Below are 25118 nucleotides of genomic sequence, written 5' to 3'. Positions count from 1 at the left end.
TCAGTTTTCATCTGGGTCTTTCTATTCCCTGTAAATTACTTGATCGGTAAGAAGACGGGAGGGAGGCATTTCAGATGGACAGAGTAGCTGCATAGTAGTTTATAGGAAGCATAAAGAAGAACAGAAGTTGATCTAATGAGAGGCTCTCTAAGATTGTGTAGTGGGTTTAACATGACATATCTAGTCTTCAATCCAGGCTCCTGTAGAAGCTATCAATTGTGAAATCCTGATTATAGCATTTTCTTGCCATTCATAAACAGAAGGAAGGCACAAAGAAGGGAGGGCACGGGCAGAGGGTTCAGGAGGATGGAAGAGGGAAGCCCTGTTGGTGATGTGGAGAAAGCAGTCTGCATCCAGTAGGTCATCTGCTTTTGTGGGGAAACCTTCCTGGGAAGTTTTACGTCCAGCAGTCTAGTGGTGGCCGGCCAGTCCCGAGAGTTTCAAGTTGAGGGATATAGACTCAAGTCCCAGTACCTCAGAAGTTTTGCTGCAGTTGGGTGGTGAGTAGAAAAATTTCCTCTCCTTTTCCTTCCCTGCTTCTCTTCGGTGTGTGCACATTAACACCAGGTACTGCCGGATGCTAAAAGCATGTTAGTGTCCAGGCATGAACTTTGCCTTCAAAGTCTGGTGTATATAACATAAAGAATGAGAATTATGCATAAAGATGCTTGGGTACAGAGTGCGAGGGGAGTACAGAGGTGGATGCAGGGCCAGGATATACAGGCATCATGGAGGAAATGACATTTGAGCTGAGTTCATCGTAGGCCAGGCAGTAATAAGGACGTTGCACTAGAGAATGTTGCCTGCAGATGCGAGGATGAACACGGATGTTTGGAAACTATGTGACTGAGGAACCAAGTGGTGAAGGGTCTTGGAGAACAGGAGAAATGTAGTCACCATCCTTGCAATTTGAAGAGTCACATGCATGTCTAGAAGTTATTTGATACGCATAGACTGGGTGATGTATAAGGGATTTCATGGCTGAACTTTGACAGTGTTACACCTTTCTCCACTGCAGTTAGAGGAGGAGTGTGTTCAGGGTGGATTTGCACGTTCACTTGGTACTTTTTGCCTTTTCCAACTATCTTATTGATGTGAGATTGTATTTTCTGTATTTTTGTAGCTCTTTTGATTGGGATTACTTTAATTCCTTTCTCAGAAATTTTGTTATCGTACAAGAGTACTTTTGTGTGTGTGTTGCTTTTGTATCCAGTGACATTACTGAATTTGTTAGTACTAACAGTTTTTTTGGTGGTGTCTAGGTTTTTCTGAATCTGAAATTATGTTGTCTGCACATAGAGATTATTTGACCCCCTCCATTTCTGTTTGGATGCCCTTTATTCTTTCCTTGCGACTTCCAGTGCTATACTGGAAGATGAGTTACTGTCTTGTACTTATCTTACAGGAAACGATTTCTGCTTTTCCTGCTCAGTCCGATTTTGCCTGTGGGCTTACATGTGGCCTTTATTATGTTGAGCTGTATTTTTATGTACCTCCTTTATTGAGGGTCATGATGTGAAATTTTACTGAATGTTTTTTATGCACCCACAGTAATAAAATATGGATGTTTGTCCTCCAGTCTATTGCTGTATTACATTTGTTGATTTACATATGTTGGACTACCCTTGCATCCATGGGATAAATCCCACTTCATCATAATGTCTAACCTTTTTGATGTGCTATTGATTTGATTTGCTAGTATTTTGTCAAGAAATTTTGCATCTGTGTTCATTAGGGATATTGATCTGTAGTTTTATTTTTGTTTGTTATAATTGCAGTGTCATAGAATGAGGTTGGAAGATTGTCCTCTCATTCAGTAGTTTGGAATAATTTGAGGAAAATTGGCATTTCTTCTTTAAAGGTTTGGTAAAAATCAGCAGTGACACCATGGACTTTTCTTTATGAGAAGCCTGTTTATTACCCATCCAGTCTGGCTACTTGTTTGTTCAGATTTTATAGGTACTCTCAGTTCCATTTTGTTAGGATACATGCATCCACAAATGTTTCCGTTTTCAACAAATTTCCAATTTTTTGGTGTATAGTTGTTCATAATAATCTGTAATGATCCTTTATATTTCTGTAGTATCAGTTGTAATGTCTCCTTTGTTATCTCTTGATTTTAGTTACTTGGATCTTTTTAATTCTTGTTTGGGCTAAAGTTTTGTTGAATGAAATGTTCTATAAACGTCTTTTATGCCCATTTGCTGTGTAGTATAGATGAATCCTGATATCTCTTTTTTGGTTTCCTGCGGTCTGTCATTGATGAAAGCAGGGTAGTGAAGTCCCTACCTGGCTGTTTTAGAGTCCATCTCTCCCTTTGATGTTACAGTGTGCGAGTGCTCCAGCACTAGTGCATACAAATCTGCAATTGGTACTTCTTGGTCCCTTGACTGTTGGATAGTAACCTTTTTTGATTTAAAGTCTGTTTTGTCTGATACAAGTATTGTTGCTCCTTCTCACTTTTGGTTTCCATTTATGTGGTGTATCTTTTTTAATCCCTTTACTTTCAGTCTATGTGTTTTTATTGGTGAAATTTTTTTTGAGGCATCACATTATTGAGTATTTTTATCAATTCAGCCATTATATATCTTTGGATTGGGGAATTTAATCCATTTACATTCAGGGTTCTTGTTGAGAAATAATACAATTTAACAAAATGACAAGAGTATGTTTTTTTCTTTTTTCATCTTTGTTGTTTGGTAGTTTTCTATATTGATAGGGTTTTTATTCTGTTTTTTTTTTTTTTTTTTTTTTTCTTTTTGACAGGCAGAGCTAGACAGAGAGAGGGGAAAGGTCTTCCTCCGTTGGTTCAACCCCCAAATGGCCGCTACAGCCGGTGCGCTGTGCCGATCTGAAGCCAGGTGCTTCCTCCTGGTCTCCCATGTGGGTGCAGGGCCCAAGGACCTGGGCCATCCTCCGCTGCACTCCCGGGCCACAGCAGAGAGCTGGCCTGGAAGAGGGGCGACCGGGACTAGAACCCCAGGGTGCCGGCCTGGCAGAGAAAAGGGTCAGTGTTGGTGATGTGTGCAGGTATCACAGTGGCACTTGGGGGTTATATGGTCAGCTGGGCTGTAGCTCTCTGTGGATTCTATGGGTCATGTCGGCACTGTCACTCCAGCGCACCCAGGGTGGTTTGGTGCCTGGCAGTGTTGGCGGGCTTCTAGTAGCTGAGCTGCTCAGGGCAGTCTACTCCGCTGCTTTTTGTTTCTGGGCTCCATGCAGGCCGCACACATCTGTCCTGATGACACCATGCTGTGTTGTGGTGACTGGCGCCTTTAGTAAGTTCTGAAGTCGGGAAGTGCGAGTCTTACAGGTTTGTTCTTCACATTGTCTGGCTATTCAGGGGACCTTATGACTCAATTGAGTGAAGTTTAAGCCTGCTTTTTCAATTTTTTTTAAAAGATTCACCCATGTTGGTACATAGACATTTCACTAATTTGCTCTTCTAACTCACTAACTTAAATGAATTTGTCCTTTCTTCGCTTGACGTACAATTAAGATTATTTCCAATTTTTAGTTTTAGCAAACAATACCCCAGTGAACATTCTAGCACATGTTTGAAGTTTCTGTGATGTAGTGTTGCTACTGGCATCTAGTAATTAAAAGGCCACAGGCGCTGCTCCACACCTGACAATGCAAGAACAGATTCTCACCCACCGAAGAGAATTACCCAAGTACTGTAAAATCCTAACAGTGCTGTGAGGCAGGTCTGATGAAGCTCATGTTGTATGCAGTTTTAAGATTTTTATTTGAAAGTTACACAGAGAGAGGGCTCACTCACCAAATGACTGCAACAGCCAGAGCTGAGCTGATTTGAAGCCAGGAGCCTCTTCCAGGTCTCCCTCGCAGGTGCAGGGGCTCAAGTATTTGGGCCATCTTCTATTGCTGAGAGTTGAAGTGGAGCAGCTAGACTTGAACTGGCGCCCCTATGGGATGCCGGCACTGCAGGCTGGGGCTTTAACCCACTGTACCAGAGCGCTGGCCGTAGTTTTTGCTTTGGTATTATGTGAAATGGGTTTCTGTAAAACATTTCTGGGGCTGGTGCTGTGGAATAGTGGGTAAAGCTGTTGCCAGTTTGAGTCCTGGCTGCTCCTCTTCCGATCCAGCTTCTGCTATGGCCTGGGAAAGCAGTGGAAGATGCTCCAAATCCCTGAGCCCCTGCACCTGTGTGGGAGACCCAGAAGAAGCTCCTGGCTCCCGTCTTTGGATTGGTGTAGCTCGGGCCGGCCATCTGGGGAGCAAACCAGCGAATGGAAGACCTCTCTCTTTCTCTCTGCCTCAAATCTTAAAAAGACACTTCCACCACATGGGAAAGTTTGGGATAAAATGAAAGCTTCTCTGGGGATAGTGGATTATCTCAAACCAGATTGAGTGACAATATTCTATAGAGTTGGCCATATCATTCACTTACCCAGAGTATGCGTGTATTCTTTAACTTCATGAAGTGAAATGCATTGGAACTGCTGGTCTGATTGGGGCTGTGGTGTAGTGGGCTAAGCTTCTGCCTGTGGCACCAGCATCCCGGCTGCTCCTCTTCCAGTCCCGCTTTCTGCTAATGGCCAGGAAAACAGTGGAAGATGGCCCAAGTGCTTGGGCCCCTGCACTCAATGTGGGAGACCAGGAACAAGCTCCTGGCTTTGGATGAGCCCAGTGCATGGAAGCCCTTTCTCTCTGTCTCTCCCTCTCGCTGCCTGTAATTCTACCTCCCAAACAAAATCTTAAAAAATTCTAGAGTTGGTCTGTTTCATAAAGTAGCACTTGTGTGGACAATGACAGTTAAATATTAAGCCGAATATGCCAACTGAATAAGAGCAAAATTACTTTCAAAAAGTAGTGTTTTCTCCTGACAAAGGTACTGCTGAAGGCTTAAAGATTTAAAATATATTGCAGAGAAACTTTTTAATTAAAATTTAATTCAAGAGAGAAATGAACTTAATGAATTTTGAGACCTACCTTTATAGCCGCCGAGACCCATGGCTCCCCTTCAGAAATCTGAGAGAAGTGCTGGCTCCAAAATGGTATTGCGTGGCTTGTACGTGCTCTGGGGGCCAGCTAAGGGCCCTGCCCGACACTGACTTCCGGGGTAAGAACTTTCCCGGAGTCCTGAAAATGACATATTTCAAATTACTGCTGAATAGTAAAGACACAGCTATACTTTCTATATTCCGCTAACCAAATGCAGAAGGGTTGGTGATGGAGAAAAATAGACGACTTGGGTTTAGGCTTCTTCAGTCCTCTGACACTGAGTGAGCAAGCAGGTATCTCATATGAGTTCTGCATCTGTAACCCTCGTTCGTTCTTCTCTTCCTAGGTGTATGCGACAGTGTTATGGCAACAAGCCAACAACAACAGACAAAATCCAACTGAAAAAGCATGTTTTGGCACCTTTCTCCCAGAAGAAAAACTAAATGACTTTCGTGACGAGCAGATTGGACAGTTGCAAGAGCTGATGCAAGAAGCCACGAAACCCAACAGGCAGTTTAGTATTACTGACTCTACAAAGCCAAAGTTGTCTAGATGAGGAAGCTGAATACATAAAATTCTGTTTTCTCTGCCATTCAAATAAATAAGAGTAAGAAGTTTTACACATTGGTTATTTCAGCCTTGAGAGTGGTTGGCACTTCTATTTTTTGATGTTTTGAATACAATATTTAGATCAGGACCCCTAATAAACAACTGATATTATTGGAATAATAGGTAGCTTTTGATTTTCATCCTAAACAAGAAAGAACGGCTCTAAAATGGACACGCTTCTGGAATTGCACTGAAATTTTTTTCTATGTGAGTTTGTTATAAATGCTTCTCATGCCTCAGTCTGTGGCTTTTCTTTGGCTTCATCAGTTGGGTATTTCAGGATAATGATAGATGGTGGAATTCTAACAAGAGTATTATTGAAATGCATCATCATTCTGAAAGTTCTTCGTTTCTGCTTTAATTATACACACAGGGTAACTATTCTACCCTTCAAGTCGTTATTTGTTCATAATGAAAGGTTAAAGAGAAGCACTAAGATTCAGTATTACACTATCATTTGTATGATGGACTATATAAAATATATTTTGATAGTGCTTATTTATAACAAGTAACACCTTAAATAATTTGCAGTTACCTTGAGAATCTCATTTATTGCCTAATAGAGTAAAAACGTTTTCATGAAGTTTTCTTATACTTGACTTATAGATTTAAAAACTCAGATGGTGGGGCTGGCATTGTGGCATAGTGGGTTGAGTTGCCGCCTGCAATGCCGGCATCCAGTATGAGCACTGGTTCAAGTCCCAGCTGCTGCACTTCTGATCCAACTCCCTGCTAATTGCCTATGAAAAGCAGCAGAAGCCACCCACGTGGGCAACCCAGAAGCAGCACCTGGCTCTGGCCTGGCTGTTGCAGGCCTTTGGGGAGTGAACCAGTGGATGGAAGATACCCACCCCCACCCCCAACTCCTTCTGTCTCTGTAATTCTGCGTTTCAAATAACTAAGTAAATCTTTAAAATTAAAAAAACTCTCAAATGGTAAACTCATTCATATAATATGTTTGCAAGTTTTATATCCTGAAACTCCTTACAGTGTTGTTTTTCTTGCCTAGTAGAAACCTAACGTGGGCCAGCACTGTGGCACAGCAGGGTAAGCCTCCGCCTGCAATGCTGACATCTCATATAGGTGCTGGTTCGAGTCCTGGCTGCTCTGCTTCCTGTCCAGCTCCCTGGGAAAGAGTGGAGGATGGCCCAAGTCCCAGGGCCCCTGTATCGATGTGGAAGACACGGATGAAGCTCCTGGATCTCTGTCTCTCCCACTCTCTGTGACTCTTTCAAATAAAATAAACATATTAAAAAAAAAAAAAGAAACCTAATGCTTGTGAAGACACTGCTCTTCTGCAGCCTGGGAAGTGGGAGTTGTGGTTTCTTTACAAAGAGCTGCTGCCTGCTTCCCCTTGCAGATTCGTGTGAGGTCCCTTTCCCTCCTGGGTTTTTTCATCCGGGCTCCACTTGCCTTTTCCTTCTGTTCTTTGGCCCCTGACTCATGCCTCCCCGTCTCTGGTCTTCCCATCATTGTGGTGACCTTACTATCTATGTGGTTGACTTACCAGTAGCTTGATAGGGGTGTAAAATCACTTTCCTCTTTGAGCCGCCTGTATTACGTCTGCACTTGAACCTTCACCCTGTTTGGCATCTGAAATGGAGAATTCAAACATGCCAGGCTTTTGTCATTCTCTTTGCCTTTACCGTGTGATCTGCTTCTTACTCCCACAACATCTTGTCATTCACTCAACGGATACCTACTCAAAACCTCAGTGTGCCAGACAGAACCCTAGTGCTGGGGATAGAGTATGTATCAAAGGCAAAACACCCATCCTCGTGCAACCTGCACTCTGAAAGAAGGCAATGAAATGGAGGAAACATGTAGGGTGAGAGAAACAAGCAGCCAGGAGAGGGGATGCGGCTGTGGTTCCCGAATTGGGCCGAGATGCACTGCGCACCACAGAGAGCCAGGGGTGCCGAAACGCAGCTTGTGTTTTTAAGGAACCATAGCCATGTGTGTTGTGAGGCCGGCCAGTGGGCCTGGGGTCTGTGGCCCCTTCAGACAGAGGTGGAATGTCCTTCACAGGCAAGCTGTCCGCTGTGGCCGGAAAGCCTGTCTCCAGGCCAACTGGCATCTCCCCCACCAACAGCTCCTTGTGCTGCATGTGTGACCTTGTGGCTTTAATCACTCCTTCAGGGTGGGTGGCATCTTCACTCAGGGGCTGAGCACCTGGGGAGAGTCAGGTGGGCTCAGGAGACCCTGTCTCTCTTGTGGGACCTTGCGGTTTTAAACCACGCCTTCAAGTTGGTTGCAGTCTCACCCAGAGCTAGCAGATGAGGGGGCTGAGCCCCTAAGAATATACAGTCTCCAGGAGACTCCTGCTGTCTCCATGAGCCCCAAGCCCATCAGCATACAGCATGTGAAACCCCCATCCAATGGGTACACCCCCCCCCCCCAGAGTGACAACAGTAATGCCTTAAAAACCCAGGACACTTCCTCAAAGCCAGTGTCCTGCTCGGGCATGCCGCCTGCTCTCCCCTGGGACCGACGCTTTCTCTGTCACTTGCCAAATAAAAGTTTCTGCCTCTTTGTAAATTGTTTCCTGGCTTTTTATTTCTACACTAAGCTGAGGAAAAGAACCCACAAGACTTGAGATGAGACTCGCTCTGGGAAGCGGCCTCCCCTGGTGACTGGTAACATGCTGCTAGCTGAAGGCACATGCTGTCTTCCTGAAGCTGAGCAGCCCTCAGTGGTGGCTGTGGTGAGGCGAGTGACACAGAAATCATAATCGTAGCAGAGAATGAAGCTGGTGTCCAGCAGGTGCTAGTTAAGGCATAAATCCTTAGAAGCTGTTCGCGTGGCTTTAGGAATAAAACAGGCTTTTGTTGCCTTTTCCTTGATGTGCTGTGAACATGCTGACACTGAGAGGGTCTAAGCTGAGGAAGCTTGTGAACTGTTGGACTGGGGAGTGTCAGGGATTGGTCACAGCCTTGGCTCCCCTAATTTAACGTCCTTCTATTGCTCTCATTTCCATTGCAATCTGCCCTGGTTTCTGGGACCTGTCACTTCTGCCAGCCCCAAGTGAACCCTGCTCTCTCTGCTTTTCCCTCCTCTGCTGCATTTCCCAAGGCAATCATTCACTTGCCAGACTCAGGGATGTTCGCCAAGCTGAGACTCATGCTATCTGCCAAGGTTTGATAGCATTCATTAGTTTCTACTGCCTTTAAACCACTAGTGCTTTTTATATTGCCTAATTCTCCTGTAAGTTTTCCAGTTTTTGCAATAATGTTTTCTGAGTTTTCATCCTTTGGATTCCTGCATTACATATCCATTACTTCAAAATATCAGCTTCACATCCAAATCTGTACTACCAACCTAAATCTCATTTCTGAATTCAGATCTGTGTTAGAAATTCAGATTGAACTGGTATTTTCAACTCATATCTGGAATCAAACTTCCCTTTCTTCCTTCTCAGTGGTGAATGGTATTAACACGTACCCAGTTCACGCGTTCAGAATTCTGTGATTCAACTGAAATTTCAGCAGATCGCTACAGACCTCTCACTTTTCACTAATTCTGACAACACAGTGTGGTGGGCTGTAGAATACACCGTTCTGTACTGCTTCCGGCCCCACCCCTTCTCAGGGTGCCGCACTACCCATCTGTGCCCCGCCCCTTGTCAGGGTGCCGCACCAGCGACGCTGTCACCCATCTGTGCCCCGCCCCTTGTCAGGGTGCCGCACTAGCGACTCTGTCACCCCATCTGTTTTCCAGCTCTGCAGCGCTCCTCTTGCCTTGTGACTTGATTGGCTCAAAAGACAGCGATAGTGACATTCTGCGAACTTGGAGTTTGGGCCTCAGAGCTTCACACACTCACACTGTTGGGAACCTGCCCATCTACCCACCAGCTTGTACTGGTTTACAAGAGAGTCAGATCATGGGGAACGGAGTGAACTAACCCAGCTGAAGCCACCAGAGACCAGCCAGCCGTGAGCCACCTGCTGACACAGGAGTAAGCCCCGCCACAACAGAAGTGCCCGGCCAACCCCAGTCCAAGTTGCCAATCAGAAGCTGAGTTCCTGGCTGTTTTAAATCAGTGTATTCCAGGTTACAGCTACAACTGGCATTTTATCGTTGCTGGTAGTTGAGAAGAATCTTACATAGCTAACGGAAAATCAACTAGAAATCATGTGTTAACATTAAAATGATCATTACTTTGGAACCTGTTCTAAGATTCTGTCATCTAGAAAAAATACTCAGCAATGTGGACAAAAATCTTTCATGTGAACCTGTTATTAAAAATGATACTTGAGAGAGTGATAATTTGAGAACAGCCAACAACCCTCCAACCTCAGGAAGGTGAAATGAGTTGTGATAACATGCATAATTAAATAAATTTGGGTTTCCAAATAATTTGTAATGAAATAGGCAATTGTCTAACACTAGTGAGAAAAAGAGACTACAAAATACATGGTTTGTTCACACATTTTTTCAGTAATGTGACAGACTATACTAATCTTAGCAGTTTCCAGTTGGATACTGAAACTTAGAATTTGAGAGAGGCATCTAGGAGCTTTCAATACCCTAAGAGGTTAAATAATTACGAGTTGGTATTGCTAAGTGAACCTCTGAGGGTGAATTTCAGCTCCAATTTTGAGGCTCCTTTGAGACTCAGTGGGCAGAAGGTAAAGCAGGGAGCCCCTGTGAGATGGGACCCTGAGAACTGCACCCAGGGGTAGGAGTGGGCTGGAAGGAAACCTGCTGTCTTGTGCAGAATGGCCGGCCTGCCCCATTCCGAGTCATCTGTGTGCTGAGACAGCTTCGGCTGTGAACGTAGCACAGCGTGGCTCCAGAGTGAATGTCTGGCAGATGGACACAAATGTTTGGAGGATACTAGGGTCACAGTTCTCCTGGGAAAGGGAGTTGCCTCAAGTTTCAATAGATGAGCTAATTCCACAATGAAAGGTAGCAGTGACTAGGGAGCAAAGACAGACCCGCCAGGCACTGTGTGTGGTCTAAGATATCTTTGTGTATTTAAAAATAAATTGCTTTAACATATCTATAAGAAAATTATAAAATCTGACCAGGTTTGGAAGAACCAAAGAAAACTGATGTGGGGAAAATTAAACATAAATCTCAAAAGACAGGTTTAACAGAGGGTTGGGTGGACTTGGAATGAGTGACTACCATTTAGGACAGAAGAAGTTTTCCAGAATTAGGCACAGAAGAGGAGCTTGAAGGTAGGAGACTGGAGAGGAAAAGCTAAAGCATCTATAGTATATACCTCTCATAGTTTCAAGTGGATAGTAGGGTGGAAGCAATATTTGATGATACATTTGCTGAGTTTTATATATATATATATATATATATATATATATATATATAGATGAGAAACACCAATCTACAGATTTATCCAAAGCAGGATAGATAAGGAACAATCACCTAGACGCACCTTGGAGAATTAGTAGCATGCCCAAGGCAAAAACTGGTTGAGGGGCCGGTGCTGTGGCATAGTGGGTAAAGCTGCTGCCTTCAGTGCCACATCCCATATGGACGCCGGTTCGTGTTCTGACTGCTCCACTTCCAATCCAGCTCTATGCCGAGGCCTGGGAAAATAGTCCCCTGCACCTCTGTGGGAAGACCTGGAGGAAGCTCCTGGCTCCTGGCTTTGCATTGGTGCAGCTCCAGCTGTGGTGGCCGTTTGGGGAGTGAACCAGTGGATGGAAGACCTCTCTCTCTCTCCTCTCTGTGTAACTCTTTCTAATAAAAAAAAAAAAAAATCTGGCAGAAGAAGCCAAAACAGAAGTCACAGATAACCTTAAAAGGAACACGAGCAAGTGGAAAGGACATGTCCTTGGATAGTTTCGGTGACTCCATTCTTTCCCTATTTCTCAATGTCATTCTCAGAAAAAAAAATGTGTTGGGAATGCAACATCCTGGGATCAGGAGGAACTGTCCAGAACAGCCTGGGCTCCATTCCCGTCCCCTGTAGGTCAGGACATCCTCACCTGGGGACACGGAGCCCACGATGGCCTGCTTTCTAGGGACCCTCAGCTGCCGTGCAAGTGGGGTGTGCACAGATGAGACTGTCCGCCCCGGCCAGCTTTCCTGACCCCTGGACGACGGGCTGGTCGTGTATCCAGGCAGCAAAGGGCAGCAGCCTATCAGCAGCGATAAAGCCACTTGATAGAATCTGTGGTGTGAATTTCTGTCTCAGTACTCCTGCTGCAGTGCAAGATGCAGGGGCCCAAGTGGTGACAAGTACCTGGTGATTCTTCCTCGCAGCCGGGCCTTCCCTGGCTTCTAACGATAGTGGAAGTCAGAAACCCACTGGATGACTCTAGTGGGTTGATAAAAGAAGTTTCCAACTTGAAATTTGATCCCCAGAAAGTATTTCAAGAATGACGATGGACTAAGGTCATTTCAGAGAACAAAACGTGAGCATGGTTGCCACTTAGATTCTTACTAAATTCTAAATGATATGCTTTACGCAGTACAAGGATTAAAGAATGAATAAAAGACAAAGAAGTTTGTAGATATGGTGAGTCTATATGGAATAACAATGTTTTATATTAAAATGACAGGGTAATGGCCGGCGCCGTGGCTCAATAGGCTAATCCTCCGCCTTGCGGCGCCGGCACACTGGGTTCTAGTCCCGGTCGGGGCGCTGGATTCTGTCCCGGTTGCCCCTCTTCCAGGCCAGCTCTCTGCTGTGGCCCGGGAGTGCAGTGGAGGATTGCCCAAGTGCTTGGGCCCTGCACCCCATGGGAGACCAGGAGAAGCACCTGGCTCCTGCCTTTGGATCAGCGCGATGCGCTGGCCGCAGTGCGTCAGCCGTGGTGGCCATTGGAGGGTGAACCAACGGCAAAGGAAGACCTTTCTCTCTGTCTCTCTTTCTCTTACTGTCTACTCTGCTGTCAAAAAAATTAAAAAAAATTAAAAAAATAAAAAAAATGACAGGGTAAGCCTCAACCTGTGATGCTGGCATCCCATATGGGCACCTGTTTGAGACCTGGCTGCTCCACTTCTAATCCAGTTCCCTGCTGATGAGCCTGGGAAGGCAGCAGAAGACGGCCCAACTATTTGGGACCCTGTATCCATGCAGGAGATCCAGAAGAAACTCCAAGCTCCTAGCTTCAGCCTGGTCCAACCCCAGCCTTTGCAGCCATTTGGGGAGTAAACCAGTGGATGAAAGATTTCTCCCTCTCTCTCCTCTATTTCTTTCTTTCTTTTTTTTTTTTTTAAAGATTATTTATTTGCTTGAAAGGCAAAGTTAAAGAGGGAGAGACAGATCTTCCATCTGCTGGTTCACTCCCAAATGGCGGCAGCTGAGCTGATCCAAAGCCAGGAGCCAGTGAGTTCTATGTGAAGACTAGGGGCCCAAGCAGTTGGGCCACCTTCCACTGCTTTCTTAGGAGCACTTTCAGGGAGCTGGCTCAGAAGTAGAACAGCCGGGACTCAAACCAGCTCCCACATGGGATGCTGGCACTGCAAATGGCAGCTTAACTTGCTACGTCACACTGCCGGCCCCACAATTGCTTTTATATTAGCCTAATTTCTGGCTCCAGTCTTTTGGTCTTTTCTTTTTTCGTGGCCATTTTCATACAAATGTAGCTCAGAAAACTTAAATTCCTTTGGGATAAAACAAATTATAAATAACATGTAGAGTTCTTAGAAAAAATACAACTTTAATAAGTAAACTCAACTAGAGGTAGAAGTACTCTGGGGACAATGGTAGTCCCCACATGATGATTGAGCCAAACTTTGCAACTAATATCCAATGGACAAGGCATCTAAGAACCAATATGTTTTGCTTCTCAAGGAAGATTTGTAGAGTTGCCCAGAAAAAAGATTATGAATCTTCCTTCTCCTGGAACTTGCAGCTGGTGCAGGTGTAGAAGACGGTCTGCCCCTCGTCGGCTGAGCGCATCTGCCGGGTGTGGTACGCCATTCCCTCGTGGCCACAGCGAGAGCAGCGCCTGTCAACCACGGGTCCCTGGAACTCGGGACCTTCCTCTGCCGCAGCAGGCACGGCTGCCCCCAGCTTGTGGAACACAAAGGAAGTCTGCACAACCTTCCCTTCGAAGTCCCGCATGTGGATGGAGAAGCCACAGCGAGTACAGACGACCGTATCCTGAGCTCCGGGCAGGGGCAGGACCGAGCCGCAATCCGGACAGAAATCCAAGTCCGACTGAAAGCTGGGGCAGGTGCTGGCGCCGTCCATGACGGACACGCGGCGGAATGGTCTCCGGCCTCGGCCACCAAGCAACCAGCCGGCGACTCGGAACCCCGCCAGGGCAGGCGAGAGTGGCCGGGTCTCTCTCCTCTATTTCTGCCTTTCAAATAAACTTTATTAATTTTTTATTTATATAAATGGAACAAAGTTCTTGTATCTCATACAGTCCCCCCCACCCCGACCCGAAAGAAATCTTTTATTTAAGGAATATAGACGTCATGCATTTCGTAAGTACAGCTTTAGGAATACAGTGATTCTTCCCACCACACCTGCTCTCCCACCCCTCTTCCTCCTCTCTCCCATTCCCAGTCCCCTTCTCCACTAAGATCTGTTTTCGTTTAACTTTATACATAGAAGACCAACTCTATACTAAGTAAAGCTCAACAACAACAACAAAAAACATACAAAACAAACTTCCTCGTAGTCAAGACAAGGGCTGTTCAGAGTCACTGCATCTTGCAGTTAATTTCACTTTTATTTCACTTTTTTTTTTTTTTAAAAAAAGAAACTTAACTTTAACAAAGCACCCAAGAATGACACATCTTTTGGGAGCACTTAGGCATAGTTATAATACAACTCTTAAAATTCCCATGCAGGACCTCTGTCCTCAAAAATTTACTTTTTTGAAAGGCAGAGTTACAGAGAGGCAGAGGCAGAGAGAAATCTTCCATCTACTGGTTCACTCCCCAAATGGCTGCAACCACTGGAGCTGTATGATCTGAAGCCAGAAGCCAGGAGTTTCTTCTGGGTCTCCCACACAGGTTCAGGGGCCCAAGGACTTGGACCATCTTCTGTTGCTTTCCTAGGCCATGGCAGAGAGCTGGATCAGAGGTAGAGCAGCCGGGACTTGAACCAGTGCCCATATGGGATGCCAGCACTGCAGGTGGTGGCTTTACCTGCACAGTACTGGCTCCATAAATATTTTTTGAAAAGAAAATGCTTTATATAAAATTTATAGGTTGCAACTAAAACTACTTGAAAGAAGTTGGTAGAACCAATGTGTCTAGCAGTAACAAAGAAAGGCTATTAGAGAAACATCTTTTTTAATAAACTACAAAACCAAAACAATCTTAAAAAATAGAAGGAAATAAAGATTAGAGGAGAAATTTTTAAAATCAAGTTAATTCTTGATTAATTCTTTGGGAACACTCTTAATGGTGATAAACCTCTGGCAAGGTTAAGAAAGAAAAAACACATAACCTGTATCAGGAATGGAAGAGAGGATACAAGTGTATTGTCACTTTAAATAAGTGATGTGCCACACTTTAACAAAAAATGACATTTCTTTGAAAGGCAGTTACAGAGAGAGTGAGAGAGACAGAGATCTTCCATCTATTGGTTCACTCCCTCAATGGCTGTAACAGACAGGGCTGGACCAGGCCAAAGCCATCTGGGTCTCCCACATGGGTGGCAGGGTTCCCCAACATTACGTATTTGTATCAAAGGCAGTAAAGAATGCAAACTCGAGCCTTAGAGTATGGAGAGAGTTGCAACATGTAGAATGGCCCACAGAACATCTAAGGAACTCTTATATCAGCGAGAAAGAGGCCAAAGCCAAGAGAAATCAGGCAGAAAACATGAAGACATTCACACACAAGGAAACTTACATGGTCAGTAAACAAAAGAAAACCCTTGGCTTTCTTTGTAGCAGAGCAATGCCAATATAAATCATGAAGTGTTTGTACTATGCAACTTCCAGAGTGAGCGAAGGAACAAAGTCTGCCAACAGAAACTTACCTTGCTGGTGGGAGTGTTGATGGAAAACAGCTTAACAATTTATGCTAAATTTGAAGATGTTTCTGCATAATGCTAATGCACTATTTTGATCTTAATGCATTAATGCTGAGTACAGACATTGCTGCCAATGACTTGGATTTGAATTCCATCGGCCTTGCTCTGTGACCTTGAGCCTGTGGCTTTCTACATAAAGCAGGTAAGATTTTGCCTCTCTTGCTCCCTCACCACCCCAAGAAACACTTTCTGCGTATGGTGTTGTTGTGGAGATAAGATGAATCTATATGAAGTGCTGAGGACAATACCTGAACATAATAAACACTATAAAGCATTTGCTGGCATTGTTACTGCTATTATTAATATTGTATTACCAACCATAAAACCAGTCCTAAACACTCTTACACGAGCCCTCGGACCAGGACACAACACAGGAATGTTTGTCAGAATTGGTTCAGCAGCTTCGAGCTATGAACAGTGCAAATGGCCCTGAACCATAGAATTATAAAAAGTTATGGAATACAGCAATTAACCTGCATGAGCTATCATTTTTTGAAACATACTACTGGCTGAAAGAACTCAAAGAGATACAGGTTGTGCGAGTCCACTTGTACAAAGTTGAAAAGCAGACAATGAGACAATATTGCAACATGCACACATGAGTGGGATAGCTATGAAGAAAAGCAAGCAAATGACAGTCAGCCAATTGAGGTTGGAAATGGGTACCTGCAGGCCTCGGGGGTCCTGGGAGCAATGTTTTAGACTCCAAACTGGCTGATTTTATATGTGTGTTTTCTCTTCAAATTATTCATGTTCCTCATCAACTTCTAGTTTTAAGCTGGTGAAAACTTCTGAAGTGCAAAATATAACTGCTCAAGGAAGGGACATGAGGAAACAGAGATGAAACGGAACAGTTAAATGGACTCTCTAGGGGCCAGCGCTGTAGTGCAGTGGGTAAAGCCGCCACAGGCAGTGCCAGCATCCCATATGGGCACCAGTTCGAGTCCTGGCTGCTCCTCTTCTGATCCAGCTCTCTGATATGGCCTGGGAAAGCAGAAGATGGCCCAAGTCCTTGGGCCCCTGTACCCACATGGGAGACCCGGAAGAAGCTCCTGGCTTCAGATCGGCGCAGCTCCGGCTGTGGTGGCCATCTGGGGAGTGAACCAGTGGATGGAAGACCTCCCTCTCTCCCTCTCCCCCTCTCCCTGCCTCCCTCTCCCTGCCTCCCTCTCCCTCCATCTCCTTTTTTCTTTGTAACTCTGACTTTCAAGTAAATAAATAAATCTTAAAAAAAAAAATGAATGGACTCTGATGGGCTTTTGGAGATCCTTGCTAGAGATCACGGGAATAAATATGCATAGGATATGCAACTCCTTTGCACTGGAACCAACACAAGGCACACTGGGCGTCACTGAAGGAGGAAGTTTCACCTTTGAGTAACGTGTTGGATCTTACAGTTGTAAATCATCACACGGGGCTCCTGATTATTCTTGGTGGGCGGGGCCTGGGCACTTGTAATCTAAGCAAGCAGTGCGGGGCATTCTGATGGGTTTCTCTCACTGAATTCCACGGCTGTATTAGACATAAGTCAGCATCAAAATAAACCTTGAATGAATTAAACCCAGTGGGTTCAGTTGCACTTGGGACACCCACAGTCGCTTCTGAAGAAACATTCCGCGAACGCACACTCTGGGCGGCAGCAGATGCTGATTCAAGGACTTGGGTCCCTGCCAGCAACGCGGGACACCTGGCCTGAATTCCAGGCTCCTGGCTTTGACCTGACCCAGCCTCGGCTATTGGGAGCGTTGAACCAAAAGATGGCAGCTCTGTCTCTTTACTCTTCAAATAAAAATGTGTGAACTTAAAAAAAAAAAAAAAGGACATACTCTAAAAGAATCCAACAAAGCAGGGAAAATAATTTTATTAGAGATCCACCAGTTTTCCCTTTTAGCATAATTAGCTCCTCTCTAACATAATCCAATCCCTTTAGTTTTGAATTTATGTCATGAACTTCTTTAACATGTAAGAATATACTTGCTACATTTGTGTTTCCATTGTTTTATTTATATTATAAAGCTCCCTACTTTCTAGCCCATAGCACCATTTTATATTGATGTGTTTCAACAAGCTGGCTTTGCAATGAGTGACATTTGACATTTGTTTGCATTTGCATTATCCTTTAGTTTCTGATTTATTCCTTCGGTAGGAGGCCTGATAGGGGAGGACTGTATGACTGGCGCAATGTCAGCTGCATTCATATTAAATTATTGAAGGGTCAGCACGTGGCGCAGTGGGTTAAGCCTCCGCCTGCCATGCCAGCATTCCATATGGGCGCTGGTTCATGTCCTGGCTGCTCCACTTCCAATTCCCTGCTAATGGCCTGGGAAGGCAGTGGAAGATGACCCAAGTGCTTGGGCCCTTGCACTCGCATGGGAGACCCAGAAGCAGTTTCTGGCTCCTGGCTTCGGATTAGCCCAGCTCTGGCTGTTGTGGTCATTTGGGGAGTGAATGGATGGAAAACCTCTCTGTTTTTGTACCTCTCTAATTCTACCTTTCAAATAAATAATATTTTTTTTTTATCTTAAATAAATAATATTTTTTTAAAAAAATTATTGAATCACAAGTTCAACTAACTACATTTTCCATGCTTTTAAGAATTTCTTTGATCAAGAAGGGTGTCTTGGGGCCGGCACTGTGGCGCAGTAGGTTAATCCTCCACCTGTGGTGCTGGCATCCCATATGGGCACCGGTTCTAGTCCTGGCTGCTCCTCTTCCTATCCAGCTCTCTGCTGTGCCCTGGGAAAGCAATATAAGATGGCCCAAGTCCTTGGGCCCCTGCAGCCATACGGGAGACTGAGAAGAAGCTCCTGGCTCCTGGCTTCAGATCGGTGCAGCTCCGGCCATAGCGGCCATTTGGGGAATGAACCAACGGAAGGAAGACCTTTCTCTCTGTCTCTCTCTCACTCACTGTCTAACTACCTCTCAAATAAATAAAATATTTTAAAAAAAAAAGGATGTCTTGACTCGTGAATCTGAAACACAGAGTCACCTATTCTTACTAGTTTTGTGCTTCAGATAGCTCCAAATCTGATTTACAGAAACATAGAAATGCAGGAAGTATTATGAGCTTCAAGAAATTGGTTATTTTTGTACAAATTATAAGATGAACTTGGGCTGTTTTAGTGAAGAAATAAAGTTTAAAGCTCGATACCTGAAATAGTACACCCTTTTCAAGGTTTCAAATTGCCTTAGTGTAAAAGCTGAGAGGAGCTGAATGTTGAATAACTGTTGCTAAGCAACCTTATGAGGATCACTGTCTGCACAGTAACAGGGAGCCTAGGGAGCACTGCCACTCACGGTGGCCGATAGAACAGACAGCCAAGCACAGACTGTACAAAGAGTAAATCCTACACTTAAAGCGTGTACATAATCAGACACATGAAAAAATGCTCTGGATCACCAGCCATCAGGGAGATGCAAATCAAAACCACCATGAGGTTTCACCTCACCCTGGTTAGAATGGCTCCCATACAGAAATCAACAAACAACAAATGCTGGCGAGGATGTGGGGAAAAAGGTACCCTAATCCACTGTTGGTGGGAATGCAAACGGGTCAAGCCACTACAGAAATCAGTTTGGAGATTCCTCAGAAACCTAAATATAACCCTACCATACAACCCAGCCATTCCACTCCTTGGAATTTACCCAAAGGGAATTAAATTGGCAAATAAAAGAGCTGTCTGCACCTTAATCTTTATTGCAGCTCAATTCACAATAGCTAAGACCTGGAACCAACCCAAATGCTCATCAACAGAAGACTGCATAAAGAGATTAGGGGATATGTACTTTATGGAATACTACACAATGGTTAAAAAACATGAAATCTGGTCATTTGTAACTAAATTGATGAATCTGGGAAACATCATACCTAGTGAAATAAGCCAGTCCAAAAGGGACAAATACCATATGTTCTCCCTGATCTGTGATAATGGGAGAGGGAATAGGAGGTGGGATGGGGGAGTGGGAATGGGGGGAAGAAACACTATATCCCCAAAAGCTGTAGATATGAAAACTTGTATTCACTAAATAAAAACCTTCAGAAATGTATACATAATGAAGCCCAAAGACGAGCTTGCTCAAAAGCAGTTAGATTTTACAATATGACCAAGCAAGATTATGGTAAAAACACTTGAATATTTGAATTTGGATCACCAAGTTTTGTAAGATAGGGAGATGTGAATGGGATCTGAACACTTAGCCTTGAGAGAGTGTGTTTCAGAGCCAGAGACCTCTCAATGGGCAAACTCAGTCTCCCTACGGACAATGCCGCTTCCCCAAGGGCAGGTGCTCTGTCTCATTCCCTGATGTTTCCCAATTCAGTAACACAACATTTTTGAAATCAATAATAGTTAAAATAGTGTCATCACCCAGAGTTCATTCTGGAGATAAGACTGTTTAACATGAATGTGAAAAGCTCAATACAGAAGAATTAAATAGGGAAGCAACTATAGGGGTAAGGGAAACTCCAAAGGCTGTCCAGGGTTGTGTGGGGGCAGACAGCAGCCCAGGGGAGAGCCCGGCTCCGACTGGAGGGCAGAGATGCAAGCCAGAGCTGCTTCCTGGTTGCTGAGTAAGCAGAACACTGCCCCCTGGTGGTTGTGGTGACGCTGGCCGGCAGGCTTCCCAGTGCGAGGTGGGTTCTGAGATCCTGCTCACTGCTGAGGCAGTGTGCCAGTCTGCAGGGCCTTGGGAAGCAACTGAAGCAGTTCCAACGGGCTGAGGTTGGCAGCAGCCACACTGAGTGAGGCCTCAGGAGCTCTGGGCTTGGAGTGTGTGGTCCCCACGTCGGTAGGGACACCAGGAGCCCATCTGGGGTGCAGATGGACAGAGGCTGGTAGCCAGGGCAGCAGGAGCCTATTTGTGGGTGGAAGGCCAGGCAGCCTGGGGTGCTCGGGGGCCGTGTCAGCGGGTCCATGGAGGCGATCACTAATCCAGGGTAGGTGACAAGCTCCACCAGAGACCACAGGCCCTGGGCTCCCGAGCATGCAGCTCGGATAGATCCCCTACACCCTGCCCCAGGGCCTTAGCACATGTGCTGATGGCCAAGCAGCAGGAGCAAGACTGCAACAACAATGGCAGCACACTGAATCAGGGAGAGGAATCCTGGGGCTTGCAATGTCCCTCCAGCACTCACCACTGACCAAGCCTAGCCGTGTGCTCACTGCAGAGGAGAAATACGCTGGTCTCCATGATGACAAAGCTGGCACAGAAGGGTGACTAGAGAGTAGCAGCTGTCGCCTGGTGTCCAGTGGACAGCTGACGTAGAATGCCTACAAGCCAGGAACTGGGATTAATTTACATTATGTGTTACACACACATGCACATTATATAATAGATTTAGTTGTTAACCTACTATGTAGATGATATTACATAAGTTATTTAAACCTCAACTTCCCTATGAACTTGGGTTGCTATTTCATTCTCCATTGCACAGACGAATCATTTGAAACTTAGAGGAATGAAATCACTTATTAAAGGCTCAACAGTTGCTAAGTCCAGAAGTTGGGGTTGCAACGCTTTTCATTAGCGTAGTATCTGTGCCTTTTACCACTATTCATTTACACTTGCTCCCAAAGGAAAACCTAACTGAATTGGTAAGGGCGACCTGCTGGGCTAGCATTATTGGATGCATCCCTATTAGCAGGTCTTTGACACTTGCTTTCCAGTGGCCCTGCCCATGCTCTGTTTCTCCTGTTGCCCATGGGGCCCTCAGCATTTCTTCAGGCACCTCTGCACCAATTCCTCACCGATAAGCAGCACCTCGTTCTGCTCAGCCTGACGTTAGACTACCAGCAGAGATTGGCCCTGGGAGAGTTCCCTGTGCAGGGCGCTACCACAGGCTTGGCAGTGAACACCACGTGAAAGCTGGGATTTTAAAAGGAGATCGTGAGGTGCATTTCCTGATCTCACACAAATGGTCCCCAGGTCTGGACACAGACAATAATGTCCTGCAAATTCAGGAACAGAGAAATAGCCCTGCTTACTCAAAGAAGGACAGCACAAGGGGTAAGTGGATGAAACCGCCTTCGAAGGAGATTGAAGACCAGATGCATGCCGATGGATGCTCCTACTGCCTGTCACCTTTGAGTCACCCTTACAGGATTAGCCGGGGCATGATCTTTACTCCCTTAGCATAATGCTTCATATGCTTTTTTCTTCCAACAATGGCAAGCTTCCTAAAGACCTGTAGCATTTCTTACCTGTTTGTCAAATGGGTGGAGAGTCACAGAGCATGGCGCTTTACATAGAGAAGGCATTCGATGAGTATTTTTGAAGTGTTACAAGTAAACAAATTCAGAAGGACACAACTTTTCAGAAAGCACCAGTTTCCAACTAAACGCTAGAAATAGGATCACTAAAGAGAAGAAAGGCAATTTCATGGAGAGTCTGCTTCAAGACCATGAACATGGCCTAGGAGATCTCTTCTTCCTATGTGGAGTTATTCTGTGCCAGGCTACAGGCTACGGGCTACACCCAATAATCCCCTAGGGTAAGGACTAATTTCCACTCAGTCCGATCCCTCCAGCATCCACACAGCTTCAGGCACTGAAGGAGGCGGTAGAGGCAGACCCATGTTCAAGTTCTCCTTTTGCCGCTCACCAGTTCAGACTTCAGCACATTATTTAAACCTGAGAGCCATCATTGACCAGGATATCAAGAGGGGATCTTTGGTCAGGTGGGAAAATGGAAAATAAGCTGCTAACCAAATGATGCAATAGATTGTACAAAAATGGGATCTGTGAGAACTGAAGGTTTATCCTGGGAATAAACATCTTAACCAAGCTGTAAGGACCGATTTCTTTCTTCAATGTGAATCTCCTATACCCAGCATCTCCAGAGTCTGCTTGAGCCCTTTCCTCTGTTTTCCACTTCCCCCTTCCTCTGGGTCAATCATTCCAGCCAACAGGTCCTCACAGCTCCCTCCCCTCTTCCCTTCAGTCCAGTTCTCCCCCGCACACAGGGCCCTTTGTCCAACCCCCTTTGTCCCCAGACCCAATCCTTGTCCACCTCATTACAGGTCCACAGGGGCAAAGCAGACAGCACAGAGACTGAGCACTGGGGGCCTCGAGCAGGGGAGATGGGTCCGGGAAGGAAGATGGGGAAAGGGGACGAGACCTTGGGTAAGGAAGGAAAGAAAAAGGGAAGATTGGTGTGTGCTCATGCTCACAGAAGCACCCACGCACCCACCATGAAGTGCCAGACAAATGACAATGTTTTTTCCTTGGATTCCGTGAGTGAGCTTAGCCTGCGGATAGTGCGGTTTGTTGCTATTTGCTTCCTTGTTGGCAATGGGTTCTTTCTGCTCTTCTGTATTTTAAAGCCATGAGGTCATCGGGACTATGTAAGATAAGGTACCAAGGGCTACGGTCAGTTTAAAGGAGCAAGCGTTTAATTTTAGACTATTTCACAAGGAGAGGTGGACGTGGAAGGTCTAGGATGGCTGCATCTCGAGGCCATTGGACACCCAGGCTTGCTGCGGCTTCCGGGTCCACCGGCAGGGCGTGGTTCTCATCCTTGTGCTCAGGTAGAGCGGCAGGCATACCCGTGATTCAGGCAGTGGCAAGGAGGAAGGTCACGGGCTGAGTCCCCTTGGAGCAGCTGTCCCAGAAGGCCCACATTCACCTGCTCTGCTCCAGGACCAGTCCCACACCTACATCCACAAACAAGCCTGCGATGTGTAGTCTTCAAGCTGAGTGCGTTGTCACCCAGGATAAGAGATGCTCCGTGAAACCCCGGGTCCTGGGAAGCGGACATCATGACCCATTCCACACACATGAGGGCATTCCTTCAGGTGCAGGGAAACGCTCTGTTGTAATTAACAAGCAGGCATCACTGGACAATCAATCAATGCTAATACATTTGCGTATGCCCATGCGTCAGGATTGGAACTGGCCTGCAGTCACTCAACTCACTGGAAGCCCATAGATCATGCTTAGCTATGACTACCGGCAGCCACACCATGGGAGTCCTAGGATCAGTGGGCAGAGGGGACACAGCTGCCCCATGAAAAGACCCTCCCTCCCTGCTGCTTTGTTGCTGTTCTCTGTTTGAGGACAAGCAGGTGAATCGTGGAATGAAAGATGGTGACCCTCTTCAACAAGCCCCTTCTCTTGCAGTTCCCAAGTTATTTCTCTGCTTTGTGCGTGTGATCATCTCACCAGTCTCCTGTTTCCTGTTTCTTGTTCAGCCTGTCGTCCACCATTTGGATGGCCCTTCTGCCTCCTTTCTCTTATCTCAAATGCTGCCTCTTCAGTTTTAGCACCCAGCGGCCTTAGGGTCCCTGGAGTCAGACACAGTCCAGCTGCTAGCGTTTTCCTTTCCCTGGGTCCACTGTGCACTCCTGGATGAAAGCAGGTCTGGGAATGACAGTTGTAGCTCCAGAGGGTACAGGAAGCCTATCCAGAAAGAGGTTTGGGCAGATGCTGTGTGGCCCAGAACAGAGTCTGCACCACACGGTCCACTGGTTCTAAGCAAGAGCAGGTGACCTGAAGAATCCCTGGTACAGGAGTGTGGGGAGTGGGTGCTAAGCCCACCCGCCCTAAATGGGGACTTGGGACAGACCACAGACTCACTTTGGTTCTTGCGTCCTCAGCCGCCACAAGAACGGCTGGGGCTGTGTCGCCTTAGTGGTTGATCCAGCTGTGACATGACATAATCCCATCATTCACGGTGAATCCATTCCACACTGCTGAGCCTCCACGCCTCGGAGGACCTGCGACTAGAGAGCCTGTGTGCGACTGATGTCTTTGAACTCCAAATCCACCCTGCGTGAGAACCTCAGCTGCTCTACGTCGCCAAGCTGCTTCAGATTTGTGAAACAGTCTGCCTGCTCTTGTGCCAATGGGCCTCGTGTACAAGTCAGCTCGCTTCAATTCACGTTTCATAATGTTCAATTTTATAAGCTTAAAGCTTGAAGCACACTGTAAATTACCTCAGACATAGCTCTGGAAAAAGAATTTTATCTGGAAAATAGAACTACACATAAAGAAGTGTGCCAGGTGGCATTTCATCCACTTTGGAGGCAGAAATGGACCTGCCTGTATTGGTCTGCCCTGGCCGTGTAACACAGTACCTACTAACACAGCACAGGGCTGGCTCATACGGCAGAAATCCACTTTCGCAGTTCTGGAAACTTTAGGTTCAAGATCAAGTTGCCAGCACCCTAATGACCTCATTTAACCTTACCTCCTTAAGAACCTCTCCAAATACAGAAATATTGCAGGTTAGGGCTTCAGCATTTGAGTTTTTGTGGGACCCAACACAATTCAGTCCCTAACACGGCCTCGATGGGAGCTAAACCGCACGTCGGGGAGAAGTTTCACATCCTTGCTCTGAGTGAGACCTCACCAAACCAGATCACACCAGTGGTTGAATATCAGTGATGTGCTTTGCGGCCTTGAAATTCTTGGCTTGGGCTTAGCTTCCGCGTCGATTTGCTTCCTAAAGGCCCTTGCCTGGGCATGGGCAGGTGCATGGTGCACTGTCTCTTTAAGAAGAAGTGATGGTGGGAATGTGCTTTCATCCACCTGGGAATGAAAATCCTCAGTGACAGCTGCTGTTCGCCCCAGACTGC

General features: G+C 45.8%; 1 protein-coding gene, 1 long non-coding RNA gene and 1 pseudogene across 2 annotated transcripts in view; 2 read left to right on the top strand and 1 right to left on the bottom strand.

Moving 5' to 3' along the window:
* The window catches only part of SDHAF3 (succinate dehydrogenase complex assembly factor 3), a 33371-nt gene extending 27786 nt beyond the window's left edge, over positions 1-5585 (top strand). The window contains exon 2 of the mRNA XM_002713688.5: positions 5312-5585. Within this exon, the coding sequence (XP_002713734.1) occupies positions 5312-5521 (210 nt within the window). The 3' untranslated portion in view covers positions 5522-5585. The remainder of the gene's footprint in view (positions 1-5311) is intronic.
* A 7600-nt stretch (positions 5586-13185) lies between these two features.
* On the bottom strand, positions 13186-13828 carry LOC138845812 (DNA-directed RNA polymerase I subunit RPA12 pseudogene; annotated as a pseudogene).
* A 1742-nt stretch (positions 13829-15570) lies between these two features.
* On the top strand, positions 15571-16782 carry LOC138845813 (uncharacterized). The gene is made up of 2 exons (XR_011382989.1): positions 15571-15686; positions 16316-16782. It is a non-coding gene; the product is annotated as an uncharacterized lncRNA (long non-coding RNA).
* Positions 16783-25118: the final 8336 nt, after the last annotated feature.

This window comes from Oryctolagus cuniculus, chromosome 16 (assembly GCF_964237555.1).
Source record: "Oryctolagus cuniculus chromosome 16, mOryCun1.1, whole genome shotgun sequence".
NCBI lineage: Eukaryota > Metazoa > Chordata > Mammalia > Lagomorpha > Leporidae > Oryctolagus > Oryctolagus cuniculus.
Note: the sequence above shows the minus strand (reverse complement) of the source record. Positions and strands in the feature narration are given on the sequence as shown.